Here is a 16,598-nt window from a genome sequence, read left to right on the forward strand (position 1 = left end):
CTTACGCACTGGGCGGGCCACAGCTCCGCGGCACGAGGTACCTCCATGTGGCGGTGCCGCTGGCCCCGCCGTCCTCTCCAGAACTTCCTCATCGCCCCACACGGAAGCTCTGCTCGCATCACACACTGAGTGCCCACCGCCCGCCCCAGCCCCCACCCCTGCTCCCGCCCTCTATGTTCTGTCTCTGTGAACCCCGTGTCCCCAGGGACCTCCCTACAGGGTTTGTGCTTCTGTGACCGGCTTGCACGCCACAGCTGCTGTGGCACCTCCTGGCTTCTTATCTCCACGATGTTTTGGGGGTTCACGGTGCTGTGGCATCCAGCTGTCATTGTCGGGACGGGGGAACCGCATTTCCACCAGGGGAACCGCATTGCCATCCACGCCGCGGTGGTTTTTATACAAGAAGCTGCAGACGGCATCAACATCACTGCACACTTGCCACAATTTGACGCCAGCCTCCTCAACAGATCCTGTCGGGCCCTGGCCGGCGTAGCTCAGTGGATTGAGCACGGGCTGTGAACCAGGCATCGCAGGTTCGATTCCCAGTCAGGGCACAGGCCTGGGTTGCAGGCCACGGCCCCCAGCAACCGCACATAGATGTTTCTCTCTCTCTCTCTCTCTCTCTCTCTCTCTCTCTCTCTCTCTCCCCCTCTCCCTTCCCTCTCTAAAAATAAATAAATAAAATCTTAAAAAAAAAAAAAAAGGATCCTGCCGGAATATCGCCAGCGATCGGCCGTGGCACGAAAACCTCTCCCTGCTCTCCCGCGGGGGACATGAACCTGTCTTCCGTCCCACGTTCTGACTCATCCTGCGGCCGGCACGGAGCCAGGCAGTCCGGGACGGGCCGCGCCTCCGGAAATGCTGTCGCTGTTCTGCCAAAGCAGCACCTCGGGCCTGGCCCCGGCGGCCCGTGCAAACCCCGCAGGCCTGGACCCCGACTTTTCCACGTGGTCTTTTCTAATCTGTCCTTGGACACCTCTGCCAGTCTCTGATGAAAAAAAAAAAAGCCTTTCATGTATTAGAACACATCTGTTGTGGAAATAAACGGGAGTGAAAATTCAGGAGGGAGATTCTTACCGAAGGTGACGGGTATAAGGGACCCACAAATAAATCCCCTCCCCCAAGTGGGGGACAGTGGTAGGACCTGGTGACTGGGGTGCACGCAGCTTTTCGCATGGACGGCCCCCTTTATCCGCTGAAACGAGGTAGGCACTGGGGCCCCTTTTCAGAGGAGCAGTGGGAGGCGTGGAAAGGTATGAACACCCCCCACCCCCCTTACTGGGATCCCAAAGTTGCTGAGTGTCAGAGCTGGAATTGGAACCTGACCCAACCCCAGGCCTTGGGGACCCCAGGGTGGGTGAGCGGCCCCTGCCTCTTCTCTAACCTCAGGCGCCCCTGCCCATCCCCCTTTCTCAGTGACCCACCCCGCGGGGCCGCTGGACTGACCTGAAGGTCCTCCTGAACCACCCCAGTGGGGGGCGGTCCTGCTCAGCAATCCCGAGATCCCAGGGATCCGTGTCCGGCTACTACAATGGCAAGGTCGCGAACTGGATGCCCAGAGCGCCCTGGGGAGCTGGGGTCCTCGGACACAGTGCGCGGACAGACACGGGTTGCCAGTTGGGACCAACGGGCCACAGGAATACAGGGTGTGGGCGTGCAGGGAAGAATGAGACAACAATATGAGAACTCACTAGTTCACTGGACAATCTGCCCATACATCTAAACTGTCCCCCGATAAAACCCCCTATTTGTGTGATGAGACGAGTATCTCCTGGGTAGAAATAGGCATCTTGGGGGTCCCCTACGATAGCGACTTGGAGGGAGGGGGCCCCGCAGTTTGGCTTCCCAGTTTTTGCGGAAGTGACGAGGGGCTGGATCCTCAGAGGGGTTGGTCCTTCCAAAACAGTTGTCAAGTGTGCCTTGGAGATGTCTCCTGCACTGTCTTCGTCCCGAGGACAACGAGCAGAGGCCGTCGGTGCCCATGGAGCAAGAAGAGGGGTGTCCTGTGCACAGGTCAGTTGACAAAGGGGGGCCCCTGGGCACCCTCCCTCTGGCCGCTTGAGAAACAGGCACTTACACTCAATCCGGACCTTTGCAGAGAGTCCTGGGCGACACCCAGAGGTGATTCACGCAGTCTGTAATGGGGCTGACATACGTACCCTCGAATGGCTGACACAATAACAGTCATTATGACACGCTGCCCTGGCTGGTGTGGCTCGGTGGATTGAACACAAGCCTATAAACCAAAGGGTCTCGGGATCGATTCCCAGTCAAGGCACAGGCCTGGGTTGTGGGCCAGGTCCCCAGTAGGGGGCGCATGAGAGGCAACCACACACGGAGGTTTCTCTCCCTCTCTTTCTCCCTCCCTTCCCCTCTCTCGAAAAATAAACAAAAATCTAGAACAAAAAAGAAATATTAACAAGTAATATGAACTGACTGAGTAGTTAATGATAATTAAGTATTTTTTAAAGTAGACATTTTTAAGATTTTATTTATTTCTTTTTAGAGAGGGAAGGAAGGGAGGAGAGAGAGAAACATTAATGTGCGGTTGCTAGGGGCCATGGCCTGCAACCCAGGCATGTGCCCTGACTGGGAATCGAACCAGTGATGCTTTGGTTCGCAGCCCGCGCTCAATCCACTGAGCTACACTAGCCAGGGCTGATAATTAAATATTAATGATTGAAGACAGTGAGCGTTCACGACATATTTGATAATAATTTATTAGGATTATTTCTGACATTTGAGGGACACACGAACCTCAGCCAATCCGGAGTTGACTGCCCAAACACGTGGGCTGAGCCCAGTGAGGCCAAAGGGGAATCGGAGCCCGATTTTGAGCAACCGGCGAGTGGACGGCCACCCGTCCGTGGGGTCCCCCAGGAGGGGGTCCGTGTGGCGTCCTGGAGGTGGAGAACCTGCCTTAGAATAACACAGTCAGTCTGTGTTTGTATCCTGCACCTGTGTCCTCTGTGTATTATTAGTCGTCTAGCTCTGTATCGTGAATATCTACCGTTATCCATCCTCCTCTGTCCGTTTCCCTATCACTTTTTATCCATGCATTTATCACCTATGTACGCAGCGTGAATATCTCTATGCCTCCCTCTCTTTCACTCACACATCCGCCTGTCTGTCTGTCCGTCTATCCCCCCCACGTGGCCCCCAACGGGCTGTGCCAGTGGTGTCACGGGACTCCCCCACACACGCTCCGTGGTCACAGCTGGGCGGGCAGGTGCTGCCACCTAGTGCTCGGAAGCCAGGCAGCTCCGGCCCCGCTCACCGACCCGCCCCCGACGCTGACGTCACTGTGCGGACCTCCAGAAACCCGCCGGAGCCGGAGACGTTGTGCCCGTGCATCGGTCCATCATCCATCCTTTGGCCACCTGCAGATAGGCGTCCTCCCGTCTGCGCGCGCCCCACGGCGCGCACGGGGATCCCCATCTCCGCGCCCCTACTGCGCCCGCGCCGACTCCGATCTCCGCGCCCCCTTTCGGGGATTACAAAGGAGCCCACACTGCCAGAACCTCCGCCGGCGGGGGCGGGGCGAGCGTCGGGGGCGGGGCCCCGCTTGCGGCCGGTCTTGGGCGGAGCTTCTGAGGGGCGGGGCCTTGTTGGGCGCTGGGCCCGGGGAGGACGCCCAGTTCGGATTCGGGGCGTGGCAGCGGGGCAGTGTGGGCGGGGCCTTGTTGGGCGCTGGGCCCGGGGAGGACGCCCAGTTCGGATTCGGGGCGTGGCAGCGGGGCAGTGTGGGCGGGGCCTTCCAAGCGTCCGTTAGGGGCGGAGCCGGCTCGGAGGCGCAGCGGCTCGGGCCCGGAAGCGGAGCTCTGTCCAGGCGCGGATTTACTGCGGGCGGGGCTCCGGCGGCCGTGCGCTGTCTGCGGGGCTGAGGACCTGCTGGCTGCTCCCCTGCGCCTAGCGCACCTGCCTCGCGGCCATGGTCCTGTACCCGGTGATCCGGAAGTTGCTGGAAAAGCGCGTGGTGTTGGCCAGCGCCTCCCCGCGGCGCCAGGAGATCCTAAGCAACGCGGTGAGTGTCTGGGACGGACCGGGGTCGGGTTTCCGGGAGCCAGCGGGAAGTTACCGATCCGGGAGCCTAGCGACCCTGGGGCCTCCGGGCCCTGGCCTGCGGACAGCAGGGGGCGCCAGGTGACCCGGGCCCGGTGATTGCGGGCTCCGTGGGCTGGTGGCGGCTGCGGACGAGGTGTGAAGTCCAGAGTCTTCAGGCCGAGATTTGGAGACCCCGGGCGGCGAGGGGTTGGGGCTGCGGTATGCGGGCAGCTCCTACTGACCGGGGTCCACGTCTGTGGGCCCGGGGGAGCCGGAACCTGTGCGATCTGCGGTCAGGGTCTTGAGGCCAGGCTTCGTGGTCTGGCGACCTGTGTGGCCTGGCTGAGGAGGCAGGGCATGCCAGGTCAGGGTGCACAGCTGCCTCTGTCCTGGGGAGCCCGGGGACGGGGGGAGGGCCAGAGCCACGTAGGTGCTCTGTAGGGCTGCCACGGAGAGGGGCCGCTGACCCTCTGTGGCCAGGGTGCACAGTGCGGACCCTGGGGTGTCAGCGTCCATGACCACGCTTGTCCAGGGACTGTCCTGCCTGGTCAGCATTTCTGTCCTTTGCATTTCTTGTGGGCAGTGTATTTCCAGTTGCTGGGCCCCCGGGGTGGGGGTGGAACCCTGGCCTTGGGAATGTCCTGGGCGCTGTTCCACCCCCAAGGATTCGATCCCTGTATCCAGCACCTTCGTCGGTACTGTCCCCAGGCGTTTGAGTGACCGGGGTGCACACCTCACTTCCCTGTAGGTCCCGAGCTCTGGCTCTGCACGAAGTGGCTATTGGGGAAAGTTCAGTGTCGGCCACAGGGGCTGAGAGGCCACACTGGGTGTACCCCCAACCTGTTCTGTTGGGGGACTGCTGCGACCCTCACCCCCTCACGGCCCCTCTTCTCCCATTGCAGGGGCTCAGGTTCACGGTGGTTCCTTCCAAATTTAAAGAGAATCTCAGTAAAGCCTCCTTCCCCACCCCTTATGCATATGCCATGGAAACAGCCAAGCAGAAGGCCCTGGAGGTGGCCAGGAGGATGCACCAGGCAAGGACTCTGCTTCTGCCACCTGGGGATCTGGGGCCACAGGGGAGGTGGTGGAAGGTGGGGGTCAGGTTTGAAGGAGACCTGTTGCATAAATGCTGTCACAGTGTGCAGTCACGCAGCTTATTCATGGCTGAGGGTTGCAGGGTAGTATACTCTTCCCCTCATGTAGCGTTTGTGTAGCCCAGCTTGTCACAAAGAATTGACGTAGCTGGTCTGTTGCATTGTTACTATATCACAGACTACGGTAATTTGTGTGAAGGTGTCATTTACAATACAGATTTAATGTAGCTTACCTGTTACATTGTGTTACCTAACACTTAGCTACTATTGTAGCTAATAGTATCATTCCTATAATATAGATTATGAATTACTTTGTTGCTGTGTGATAGAGAATCGTGATTAATGTAATAGTATCATTTATTTTAATGTAACTACTACTACGTGTTACCGTACAATACCTTCCTGTAATGAACCCAATGGTGCCTTCCACCGTGTAGCATTAATGCAGCTTATCACTAGATGGTATAGTAATAGCCTACGGCAGTTGGGATACTACCTGCATTGTAGGTAATGCTGTGAGTATTGGTGTAAGTGAGTGAGAACTGAGAGACTGATATTCGGCAGGGGGAGGTTAGTGTGCAAGTGCACCCCAAGGACCAGGTGGGGTACACATTGTGGGGGACTGTATGGGGCCCACACGCTTGTCCCCACCCAGCATGAGGGGGCACACGGGCCTTACTCTCCCAAGTGAGCCCAGACACCAGCAGTGAGGCCGTCTGCATGCCCCACACCACAGACATACGTCCCTTCTGAAGCTCAGTTCGGATTCTTGCAGAAAGACCTGCGGGCCCCCGACATCGTCATCGGAGCGGACACTATCGTGGTGAGTCCGACCCTGCGCCTGCAGCCGGGTGTGCATGTCCCGGGTGACTCTCACCTGGAATTTAAAGAAGGAGTGTCATACTCGGACCGGGCGGTGCCAGGGTCCACCCTGGGCGGGGTCTCAGGGTCCCCGGAGGAAGCACGGCTCAGGCGAAGCAATGAAGCGAGACACCCGGTGGGGTGCTGGAGCACAGCTGGGCTTTTGGGGCCCGACTGACTCCCCGAGAAAAATCAATCTTTATTTTTATAGGGGAGGTGATACAACATGCAATGCATAGTGTGATTATTAAAACAGAAAGGTTACCACAGAAATAGTTTCTAAAAACACAGAAGGTTTTGCAGATCCATCGTGTTCAACAAAGAAATAACCCAAAAGTGCAGGAGGTCCCACAGATCAACCATATTAAACAAAGGTTATTTGACCAAGAGGGTCGTCAATCAGATAGCCAACAGAGCTATACGGGCACAAACTTTCAGGGGCCAATTAGTCACCAGGTATCTATTAAGATTCTGAGATTGGTCTAAATTAAAAGGGTGCAAGGGGTGATTTATAGGTTATATAGAAATTAGCTATTGTTTGTTGAGGTTAGATTTGTCTCAGTTAGGTAACTGGTTTTTTGCCTAGCTCTTTTGATTTATGCATCTTGGGGCGGGGGCGTGTTTTGTATTTGTTTCCATGTATTGAGATTATTATTTCCACCTACAACTCCTTGCTTCTGTGCACTCCTGTCCAGGGTATGGCAGGGGTAGTGGCTCTAATAAATCTTAAGCTTTTGAGTGGTGACTCCTTAAGAAACGTTCCTAGCAACAGCTTCCTCCAGCGTTCTGGCAGCTGGTCTGCCCATAGTTGAATTCTGTCCTCAACTTCCCAGGTCGGGGAAGCAGGCAGCATTAGGGTTGCTAGAGGGTCTGTATTCTGTGGTTAGCAAGTCACTCCACGCCGAATCAGAGGGACCGTGCAGATGTTTTGTTGTAACACACAGGCATCTAAAAATCCCACCACCTGTTGCTAGCAGCGACAGGCTTGCAGGAGGAGATAGACAGGAGACCCGGCCACAGTCGCCTCTGCTGTGCAGACACGTCTCACCCGACCTGGCTGTGTCAAGGGTCAGCTGTTAGTCAGCTCCTAACAGGGTGGCCCTCGCAGGCCTGGCTCTGGGGGTGGACATGGCCCTCTCTCTCCCCTGCAGGCGCTGGAGGGGCTGATCCTGGAGAAGCCTGTGGACAAGGCAGACGCCTACAGCATGCTGTCCAGGTAGGGGCCGGCGGCCGGCCTCCCTGGCACCAGCGCACGTCAGCGAGGGTGTACCCGGCCCGTGGGGAGGGCCCTCAGTCCTCGTGGGTGACCGCCTGACCTCACCGGTCAGCCTCCTGGGTCAGAGGAGAGACAGACCCAGCCTCCTTGAACTTAAGCTGCATTACTTCCACCCGCACGCCACTGGAGCAGAAATCCCCACGACCGTGACCTTCGCTCTGATCCCTACGCATGCCGCTGGGCAGGGGACCTCCCTCGGACCCCCTCCCTGTTTCGGCTTTCCCACGGCCCAGCAGGTCTGAGCTGGAAACCTGCGGGCGGGGACGGGGTGGGGGGAACAGGGCAGCGAGCGCACGGGAAGTGAGGGCCAGTCCCGGGGTGCAGGGTCACCCCGTTACTGGGGACCTGGGTCATGCTCATCTCCCTCGCTCCCGGGCGCGGCTTCTGTTGCAGGCTGAGCGGGAAAGAGCACAGCGTGTTCACGGGCGTGGCCATCGTCCGCTGCTCCAGCGAAGGTATCAGGGCAGCTCCACCTTCATCCCAAGGTCACACAGGGTCCCAGGGACTCTGGGACACCGGGTCCCCAGGGGACAGCTCAAGCGCCCTCCCACAGCATCCCCCCCGCCCCCCTGCCGGGGAAGTCGGGGCGATGTGGGATTGCGGGGTTGCCACGGAGCACCCCTAGAGTGCGGTGCGTGTGGCCGCAGCGGGGCCCCGTCGGGGACGTGGAGGTGACGTGTCCCCGGGGCTGACTCTGTCCGTGCAGGCGGCGGGCTGGACCTGGACGTCTCAGAGTTCTACGAGGAGACGCGGGTGCGGTTCTCGCAGCTGTCGGAGGAGCTGCTGTGGGAGTACATCCACAGCGGCGAGCCCTTGTGAGTGTCTCCCCGGGCCGCCCGCCCTCGGGCGCCGCGGCGGGGCGGGGCGGGGGTGGGGGGCGGGGGGGTGACAGGGCCGCCGTCGGCACGTCCGCCCTGTGGCTCAGGCGCTGGACAGACACACCAGACAGACCTGCTTTCTTCCGCTGGGGAGGCGGGCCAGAGGGACACCGTCCCGGGGACACCGCTGCCTGCAGCTCAGGCAGGGAGCGGTCCTCGTGCCCGAAACACAGGGGTCCAGCCCTGTCATGGACCAAGTCTGCGGACAGGAGTGGGAGGGCCAGGGCACACCAGTCCTGGGGGCTCGGTCAGGGTGGAGCAACGGGACCCAGCACCCCTGTGTCCCTGGAAAGGGGCTGACCCGGGCACCGGGGAGACCTGGGCTGGGGGCCCCCGTAAGGCAGGGCCCGAGTGTCCTGTGAGGGCCAGGAGCCCAGCAGCAGCAGAGCACAGCCACACTGGGGTCTTTCCTGCACCCCCAGACGTGGCTATACACCAGGGGCGGGTGGGACGGCGGCGTCACCCTGGGGACACCAGCTCCACCGAGTCCGTGCTGGCGGACAGGGCGTGGGGTGACAGAGGACCCTGGGCTGGGGCCCGACTTCCCAGCAGGAGCCGCGTTCCGAGTGGCAGGGGTGTTGGGGCAGGCGCGCTGGGTTCCCTCTGCCTGTGGTCCTGGTGCTCGGACCCCGCCCCCTTGGACTCGCATTCTGACCTCTCCCCTTCTCTCCGCCCCCTTCCCTCTGGCCCCGCCCTCCCCACTCAGGGACAAAGCCGGAGGCTACGGGATCCAGGCCCTGGGTGGCATGCTGGTGGAGGCCATCCACGGGGACTTCCACAACGTCGTGGGCTTTCCCCTGAACCGCTTCTGCAAGAAGCTGGCGGAGCTGTACCACCCGCCGCGCCCCGAGGACCTGCAGCGGGAGAAGCAGGATTGCATCCCCGCGGTGGCCACCTTCGACGGCCTCAGCGACTCGGGAGGCGCGGCGCCCGGCCAGGAAGGGGCTCGGGGGACCGCCGCCGGCCCCAGGCCCAGGGCAGGGAGCGCGCGAGGGACGCAGACCGCAAACCCACGGTGGAGAGCGTGCCGCCCACCGCGGTCGTGGAACTCATAGACGGCTACAAAGTGTCCAAGGTGACCGGCCCAGGGGCCCGGGGCGGCCGGGACTGAGGGACACGGTTGGGGCGAAAAACAGCAGCGGGAGTCCGTCCTGTCTTGGTCCTGGAGACCAGACGACTGGAACCCGAGTGTCCTGCGGCCACACGGCCTCCTCGGGCTCCGGGCACGGTCCTTCCCGCCTCTTCCAGCTCCGGGGGCTGCTGGCCGCACCTCTCTCCTCTCCGCTTCACGGGGCTTCTCCTCGGGCCCGTGTCTCCTCTAAGGGCACTGCCATGCGCCCACCCTGACCCGGGGCGCCCTCCTCCTCGGAGGCCCTTCACTAGAGGCGTCTGATTCCCGGGCAGCAGTGCAGGGACGTCGGCGTCCCTCCTCGGAGCCACGGGGCAGCCCTAACAGTGTGCTTGCTGGTTGTCCGCCGCCCCTCCGTGGCTGCAGACGCACGTGGGGCCTTCCTTCCGGGACCAGCGCAGTGCGGTGGGGCCTCCCGCATTGCCCCCAAGGCTCCTGGGCGGCCAGGGTGCTGCGCGGGCGGGCTCAGGCTGCGGCGGGACTCGGGCCTGCCCCCTCCCTCGCCCCGCCCCTTTTCCGCCCCTGCGACCCCGTGGCCCTAGTGGACTGTGCGGTCAGAGGAAGGAAAGGGGGTGCTGGGCTGCACCGCACACCCTCTCCTTTTCCTAGAAAGAGCGATTCCGTCCGTGCCCTGAGGCAGGTGGCCCTGTCACGAGTTCCAGCTGCGCCGTGCTTCCAGCAGGTGGCGCCCTCCCTCTTCTGTTCATCAGCTGCCAATCCTCCATCCCCTGTCCCATCTGCCCATCTGTCTGCCCTCTCCATCCTGCCACCCTTCCTCCTCCTGTCATACCGTTCCTCCATCCACCCCTCCGGCCATCCATTCATCTATCCTTCCATCCACCCCTCCATCCATCCATCCCTCCATCCACCCCTCCATCCATCCACCCCTCCATCCATCCACCCCTCCATCCATCCACCCCTCCATCCATCCGTCCATCCATCCATCATTCATCCACCCATCCATTCATCCATCCATCCCTCAATCCATCCATCCCTCCATCCACCCCTCCATCCATCCATCCGTCCATGCATCCATCCATCCCTCCATCCATCCATCCGTCCATGCATCCATCCATTCATCCACCCCTCCATGCACCCCTCCATCCATCCATTCATCCGTGCGTCCACCCCTCCATCCATCCATCCGTCCATGCATCCATCCATCCATCCATCCATTCATTCATGCATCCATCCATCCATCTATCCATGTATTCATCCATTCATCTGTCCCTCCATCCCTCCATCCATCCATCCCTCCATCCATCCATCCGTCCATGCATCCATCCATCCATCCATCTCTCCATGCATCCATCCATCCATCTATCCATGTATTCATCCATTCATCTGTCCCTCCATCCCTCCATCCATCCATTCTTGTATCCATCCATCCATCCATCTATCCATTGACATCCATCCATCCAGTCATCAGTCCATCCATCCATCCATGCATCTATCATGTCTTTTTACCTGTGTGTCCATCTATGCAATTGTCCATCCCTCTGTTCGTCTGTCATATGTTTATCTTCTATTCATCTGCGGGCCCACTCACCATTACTCCCCTCACATCAGCAAGGCCTCCCCCTGGCCAGGCCTCCGGACCCAGCAGGAATGCCGCAGCCAGTCTTGCAGTGGAGGTGACCTGCCTGGTCCATCCCGCTCGCTCGTTCATTGCCCGTACAGCTCACTGTGTTGCATTTCTGGAAATGCGTCAGCGGTCACAGAGGGTGTTTCGTGACAGAGAGAGAGCTCGAGTGACAGTTCTCAAGGTCACACGAGGGCATGCATCCTGAGCAGCACAGGGAACCCGTCCGCCCAGGACCGGACCTCTGTGTCCAAGCAGAGTTCCACTGGGGGCTCCTGCACTCGGGGCTTCCTTCAGCGGGGCGTGGCGGTCACGGCCCAGCCCACAGCAGCTGCACGTGGGGTTTCTCCCCCGGGAGTCTCTGCTGGCTGGGCACTGACGTGCCTACACCTTGTGCAGGGCGGGGACCAGCTAGCGCCTGACCCTCCCCTCCCTCCTGTGGGGGAGAGAGTCCCACCGATGACTGGTGTGGTCTGGCCCGTTTGGACCTCCCGCATGGCACTTCGTGGGGCCGAAGAGCACTTGACGAGCCACCTGCCAGGTCTCACTGAGCTGCTGTTCCCGCCCAGGCCCTGTTCACGGCTTGCAAGATGAAGGTGTTTGATGTGCTGAGAGACGAAGGCCCCCTGAGTGCGGTGGACGTTGCCAGGAAAATCGATGCCTCTGAGGGTGGAACTGGTCAGCTGCTGGACGTCTGTGCAGCCCTGGGCCTGCTGGACAAGACAGAGAGAGGTGAGGGGACTCGGAGGTGTTTTGCAGAGAATCTCAGAAGGCGGAAGCCAGTCACTGAGTGGACGTGGCCTCTGAGCCCAGCAGCGATGACCTCATGGGCTGCCCCTCTGCCCCAGATGCCTGGCTTCCGACCCAGAGGGTGGGACAGAGGACGGATGGAAGAAAGGAAAACGTGTGTGTGTGTGTGTGTGTGTGTGTGTGTGTGTGAGGATAGTGACTCCTCATGTCTCTGCTCTCAGAGGGGCTGTGTCAGTGAGGGACCTCCAGAGACACGGAAGAAACAGGACTTTTCTGTGTGCACGACACAGACAGGGGTTGACTTAGAGAGACAGACGAGACGGCAGGAGGAGAGATGAGAGACACATAGATGGATGGATGCATACTCGCATACAGTGGACGGAAGGGTGGGGAGAAAGCAGAGAGATGGATCGGTGGGGAGGTGGAAGGAAGGACAGAAGGAAGAAGACAGATGTGTAGTGGAAGGTCCAGATGATAGTGGGTGGATGGGGGCGATGGGTAGGTGGAGAGGAAGGAAAACTGGGTGGACTAATGCATACAGAGCAGACCAGAGATGAGATGGACGGATGGATGGATGGCTGATTGACGGAATGATGGATGGATGGGTGGATCGATAGATGGATGGTTGGTTGGATGGATGGATGGATGGATGGTTGGTTGGTTGGATGGATGCATGGGTGAATGGGTGGATAGTTGGTTGGATGGATGGTTGGTTGGATGGATGGATGGTTGGTTGGATGGATGGATGGGTAGAGCCATGGTTGGCTGGAAAGACGGAAGGGTGGACGGGGGATGGGTGGGACCACAGATGGAAGGATGTGCAGGAGGATGGATGGGGGGCTGTGACCATGGATAGGTAGCTGGTGAGACTGATGGGTGCATGGAAGAATGGACACATAGGCCAGTGAATGGATGGGTGGATTCTTGAAGGTGGAGATGGAGGAGTGGATGGAGGGATGGAGGGATGGATGGACAGACAGCAGATGGATGGAAGGAGTGCATCCAGGCTCACTGACCATCCCAGGGCCCTTGGGGGAAACCCCTGAGGGGGAACTCACCCCTCCTTCAGCACCTGAGCCCCCTCAGGCCTGCTCCCTGAGGAGATGCCTCCCAGCGTGGGGTGAGCAGCAGTCTGGGGGATGGTGTTCGTGCTCCTTCTCCGTGGGCCTCAGCGGTGGTCTGGTGGTGGGACCAGCTGCACCGTCACTGTGAGGACCTCACCTGTCACTGCAGGTTACAGCAACACACCCCTGGCCACCCTGTACCTGCTGTCGGACGGCGAGTACTCCTTCCACAGCCTCATCATGATCCCACGAGGAAGTCATATGGCCCTTCTTCTCCTACCTGGACTTTGCTGTCCAGGAGGGCACCGTCCAGCGCCAGAGGGCTCTGGGCACAGCGGGGGAGGAACACTATCAGGTACCGTGCAGCGCCAGAGGGCTCTGGGCACAGCGGGGGAGGACCAGTATCAGGTGACCAGCCAGAGGTGTTCCTTCCGTGCATGGGTCGGGGAAAGGATCTGAGGGGACGGGATCCGTGTCCGTCCTGGGGCTGCACCAAACTCGGAATCCACTGACCATTTGCTTTTTGGATGAAACAGTCCTGATGGAGTCCACTGTGGCAGGGTGGGTGGTGGAGGGGTGGAGAAGGGAGAGAAAGAGACACAGAGGGAGGCAGAGAGAGGGACACCGAGTCAGAAGACAGACAGACAGACACAGACAGACACAGAGAGAGGCCCAGTCCCAGGGACATGTCAGTAGAGGGTGCAGCCCGGGTGCAGGAGGCCCGGCATCTGCGTGTCTTTTCACACCCTGCTCTGCCTCAGGAGTCCTTCTACCAGAATCGAGAAAAGAAGCTGCAGTTCATGCGGGCCATGCACGGCCTCACCAAGGTGGCTGCTCGCCAGGTGGCCACAGCCTTCGACCTGTCTGGATTCACCTCTGCCTGCGACCTGGGAGGTGTGTACACCCCACGGAGTCTGTATCACCAGCTGCATGTGTGTCGTTTCCTGTGTCATATTGCATGTGACTGACATGATCATGAGCCTGGAAATCCGGGTTCTCTGTTGAAAAACACCCCAAAGTCTCCTGAGCTGCCAGCTGCATTTCCCTATTCTTCCTGCATGCCAATTGTCCTAGTGGCCCAGAGTGGCTGTTGAAGCACCAGCCATCACATCTGCTTTAACAAACCAGAAAAGATTAGGGACGGTACCAGACCTCCACAACTTTTCCCTGAGGATTCTCTTGTGACGCTGTGTCCCCACCCCACTCTCCTGCTCACCTGCGTGGTCTTGACCATGGGAGGCCCCAATGGTCACCAGCCATCTGCATCATGGCTGGCTGTATTTCACAGCAGTGACTTCAATGCAGGTTCTAGAACATTGCTTGATTTTGCCTCAGTTGCCCTTTGGAAACTCACCCAGGCATCCCTAAGTGCCTGGAAGGGCAGGTAGGGGTACAGTGTGTGATTTCACCTGCAGGGTGCACGGGTGTCCTTGCCTACGAACTGGCTCGGCAGTACCCAGGTCTGAAGGTGACCGTATTTGACCTGCCAGAGGTCATCGAGGATGCTGTGTGCTTTCAGCCCTATGGACCCCAGACAGGGCAGGTCAGCTTCGAGCCAGGTAAGCGCTCCTGTGCCTTTGCATCTGGTCAGCACTTATGTGACCTGTGACACGGACCTTGTCCCTGTGTGTGCGTGGGTGTGGTGTCTGTGCTTCTGCAGGTGTGTGTCTGTGCTGGTGGGTGTCTGAGTGCCGTGTTCACCTCTGTCTGCACAGGGGCCCCCGGTCCACCTGGGGAAGGTTGCAGGGCCCCCTTCCAGTACAAATTCTCAGCACTTGGGTCCTTTAGATAAGATGAGGCAGTGTCTGCTTGTCCCCAACCCACTCCCTCCTATGGACTTCCAATGCTGTCTGGATTCCCTGTAACCCCTGATATAGTGTCAGTGCTGTGTGAGGCTGTTACACTGTCTCCTTTCAGGAGTAACAAGAAAAACAAGTCTTGGTTTGGGGCAGACAGAGACATGCCCCCGATTGCATAGTAACAATGTAACATTTCCTCCTTGGGCAACAGCATGTAATTGTCTGAAAAGGTTTCCCTGTGTATTTTTGTTTTCTTTGGCTAAATATAAATCACACAGCTTGGGTTCCTAAAAAGCCCAGGAATTCCCTGGGCCTCCATCCTGGAGATCCGCCCTCTGATTCCAGGTGTCCTGCTGCCCCAGTCCCTCCAGGGGCTGCAGGGAGGGTGCTTTGCACCTCTTCCAGCTCCTGGAGCTCCAGGTGCCCCTGGGCTGGTACTCACGTCCCTCCCGTCTCTGCCTCCACCTCCACGTGGCTTTTCCTCCTTTCTGCGTCTCCTCTTCTGTCACTTCCAAGGACACTGCTGCTAGATGTGAGGCCACCCTGACCCAGGACGGCCTCCTCTCCGACCCTCCACCCATCCCACCTGCAAACACCCTGTTTCCAGAAGGAGCCACTCCTAGGTTCCAGAGTTAGGACTTGGATTGTGTTTGGGCGGGGGTCACTATCCCCCCACTGCAAGCAGACTCCTTTTCCGTTCAGTTCTGAGGCGGTGCCTCCCCTTTTCTGTCTCGGGGAGAACTGGTTCTTGAGTCCCTGATGGAATGATTGCTCTATATGTGTCCACCAGGGGACTTTTTCCGAGACACCCTCCCGGAGGCCGACCTGTACATTCTGGGAAAAGTTCTGCACAACTGGCCCGACGACAAGGTGCACCAGCTGCTGAGCCGCATCTCCCGCAGCTGCAAACCAGGTGAGACGGCCTCTTTGACCTCCTCTTTCAGACACACATGAAGACTGCTCCACTGTTTAGAAAAGTAACGTTTATGCACCGTAAGGGGCTGCCACACTCCCTGTGGTGCTCAGTTTACAGACTTCAGAGCTCGCTCTTGACTGGAGGATGTGGACACAAGTGCCTGCATGTTGGGACAGGTGCCCCTGAGCCTGGCTCCCCTGAGTGTCACAGTCCCGCCCTGCAGGGCCCTGGGGGAGCCTTTGGTTTCCTGCCCCTGGTGACCCCTGCCAGGGCTGGCCTACCCAGTGAGTCCCTCTTCTGCAGCTAATCCTGTCTCCCTGTCACACCCACACTCCGCCTTCCTGCCCTCCCCCCCCTCCCCCTGGCCAGGCTGCTGCTGCTGCTGCTGCTGCTCCAAGCAGCTGGGGCCCAGGGTCCAGTCACCTGCTCCCAGGTGGTCTCACAGGGGCCCCTCCTATAATAAAAGTTTCCACCTGTGTCCTATGCAGGGCATGCCCTCAGGGGCCCTGGTGGGTACCCCCAGAGGACCAGGCACCCTCATTTCCCCCCGACCTTGTTACCTGTCCCTGCTCCCTTTCTTCTCCCTGCTCACTCCCTCTGTCTCTCTCTTGGTGTCTCCCTGTGTCTCCCTGGGTCTCTGTGTCTCGTCTCTGTCTCCCTCTCTCTCTGTGTGTCCTTGTCTGTCTTTCTCTCTGTCTCCCCTCCACCTCCCTGTCTGATTCTCCAGGCCGGTGGGATGTGTCTGCAGCCTGTACCCCTTAGGGCTGGAGTCCGTCAGCCCCCTCTCCTGGGTGAGGGCCAGGACATCAGTGGCTGCTCCTGTGCACGCAGGTGGCGGCCTCCTGCTGGCGGAACAGCTGCTGGACGAGGACAAGTGCAGGCCCCTGCCCGCCGTGCTGAAGTCGCTCACCATGACGGTGCTGTTCCAGGGCAGGGAGCGCAGCCTGAGCGAGTACCGCAGCCTGCTGCAGGCGCACGGCTTCACCGACGTGCGGGCCGTGCGCACTGGGACCATCCTGGATGCCGTGCTGGCCACCAGAGCCTGACGGCCACCCGCATGCCAGTCCCAGGGTCACTCCCTGGGGGGACACTGGCTCACAGTCCCCCCACCGTGGCCCATAGGTAGAAAGTGTGCTGCAAGGGGCTGGAGTCACCCCCCAGGCTAAGGAACGGGGCCAGCAGCGGCACCTGGAGCTTGCGGGTGG

General features: G+C 59.7%; 1 protein-coding gene across 1 annotated transcript; it reads left to right on the forward strand.

Annotated features, from left to right (window-relative positions):
* The first annotated feature begins 3,883 nt into the window (after positions 1–3,883).
* LOC123829990 (probable bifunctional dTTP/UTP pyrophosphatase/methyltransferase protein) lies at positions 3,884–16,467 on the forward strand. Its single transcript, XM_045855906.1, is given in 15 exon segments — positions 3,884–4,024; positions 4,947–5,078; positions 5,875–5,961; positions 7,151–7,215; positions 7,669–7,730; positions 7,982–8,090; positions 8,860–9,092; positions 9,095–9,228; positions 11,434–11,596; positions 12,848–12,921; positions 12,923–13,033; positions 13,440–13,572; positions 14,094–14,237; positions 15,268–15,390; positions 16,225–16,467. Coding segments are annotated over 15 exon segments (1,878 nt in total). The 5' UTR covers positions 3,884–3,931; the 3' UTR covers positions 16,440–16,467.
* The last annotated feature ends 131 nt before the right edge of the window (positions 16,468–16,598 follow it).

The sequence above is a fragment of the Phyllostomus hastatus genome, unplaced genomic scaffold (genome assembly GCF_019186645.2).
Source record: "Phyllostomus hastatus isolate PE091 unplaced genomic scaffold, TTU_PhHast_1.1 phas_scaffold_12, whole genome shotgun sequence".
Taxonomy (NCBI): Eukaryota; Metazoa; Chordata; class Mammalia; order Chiroptera; family Phyllostomidae; genus Phyllostomus; species Phyllostomus hastatus.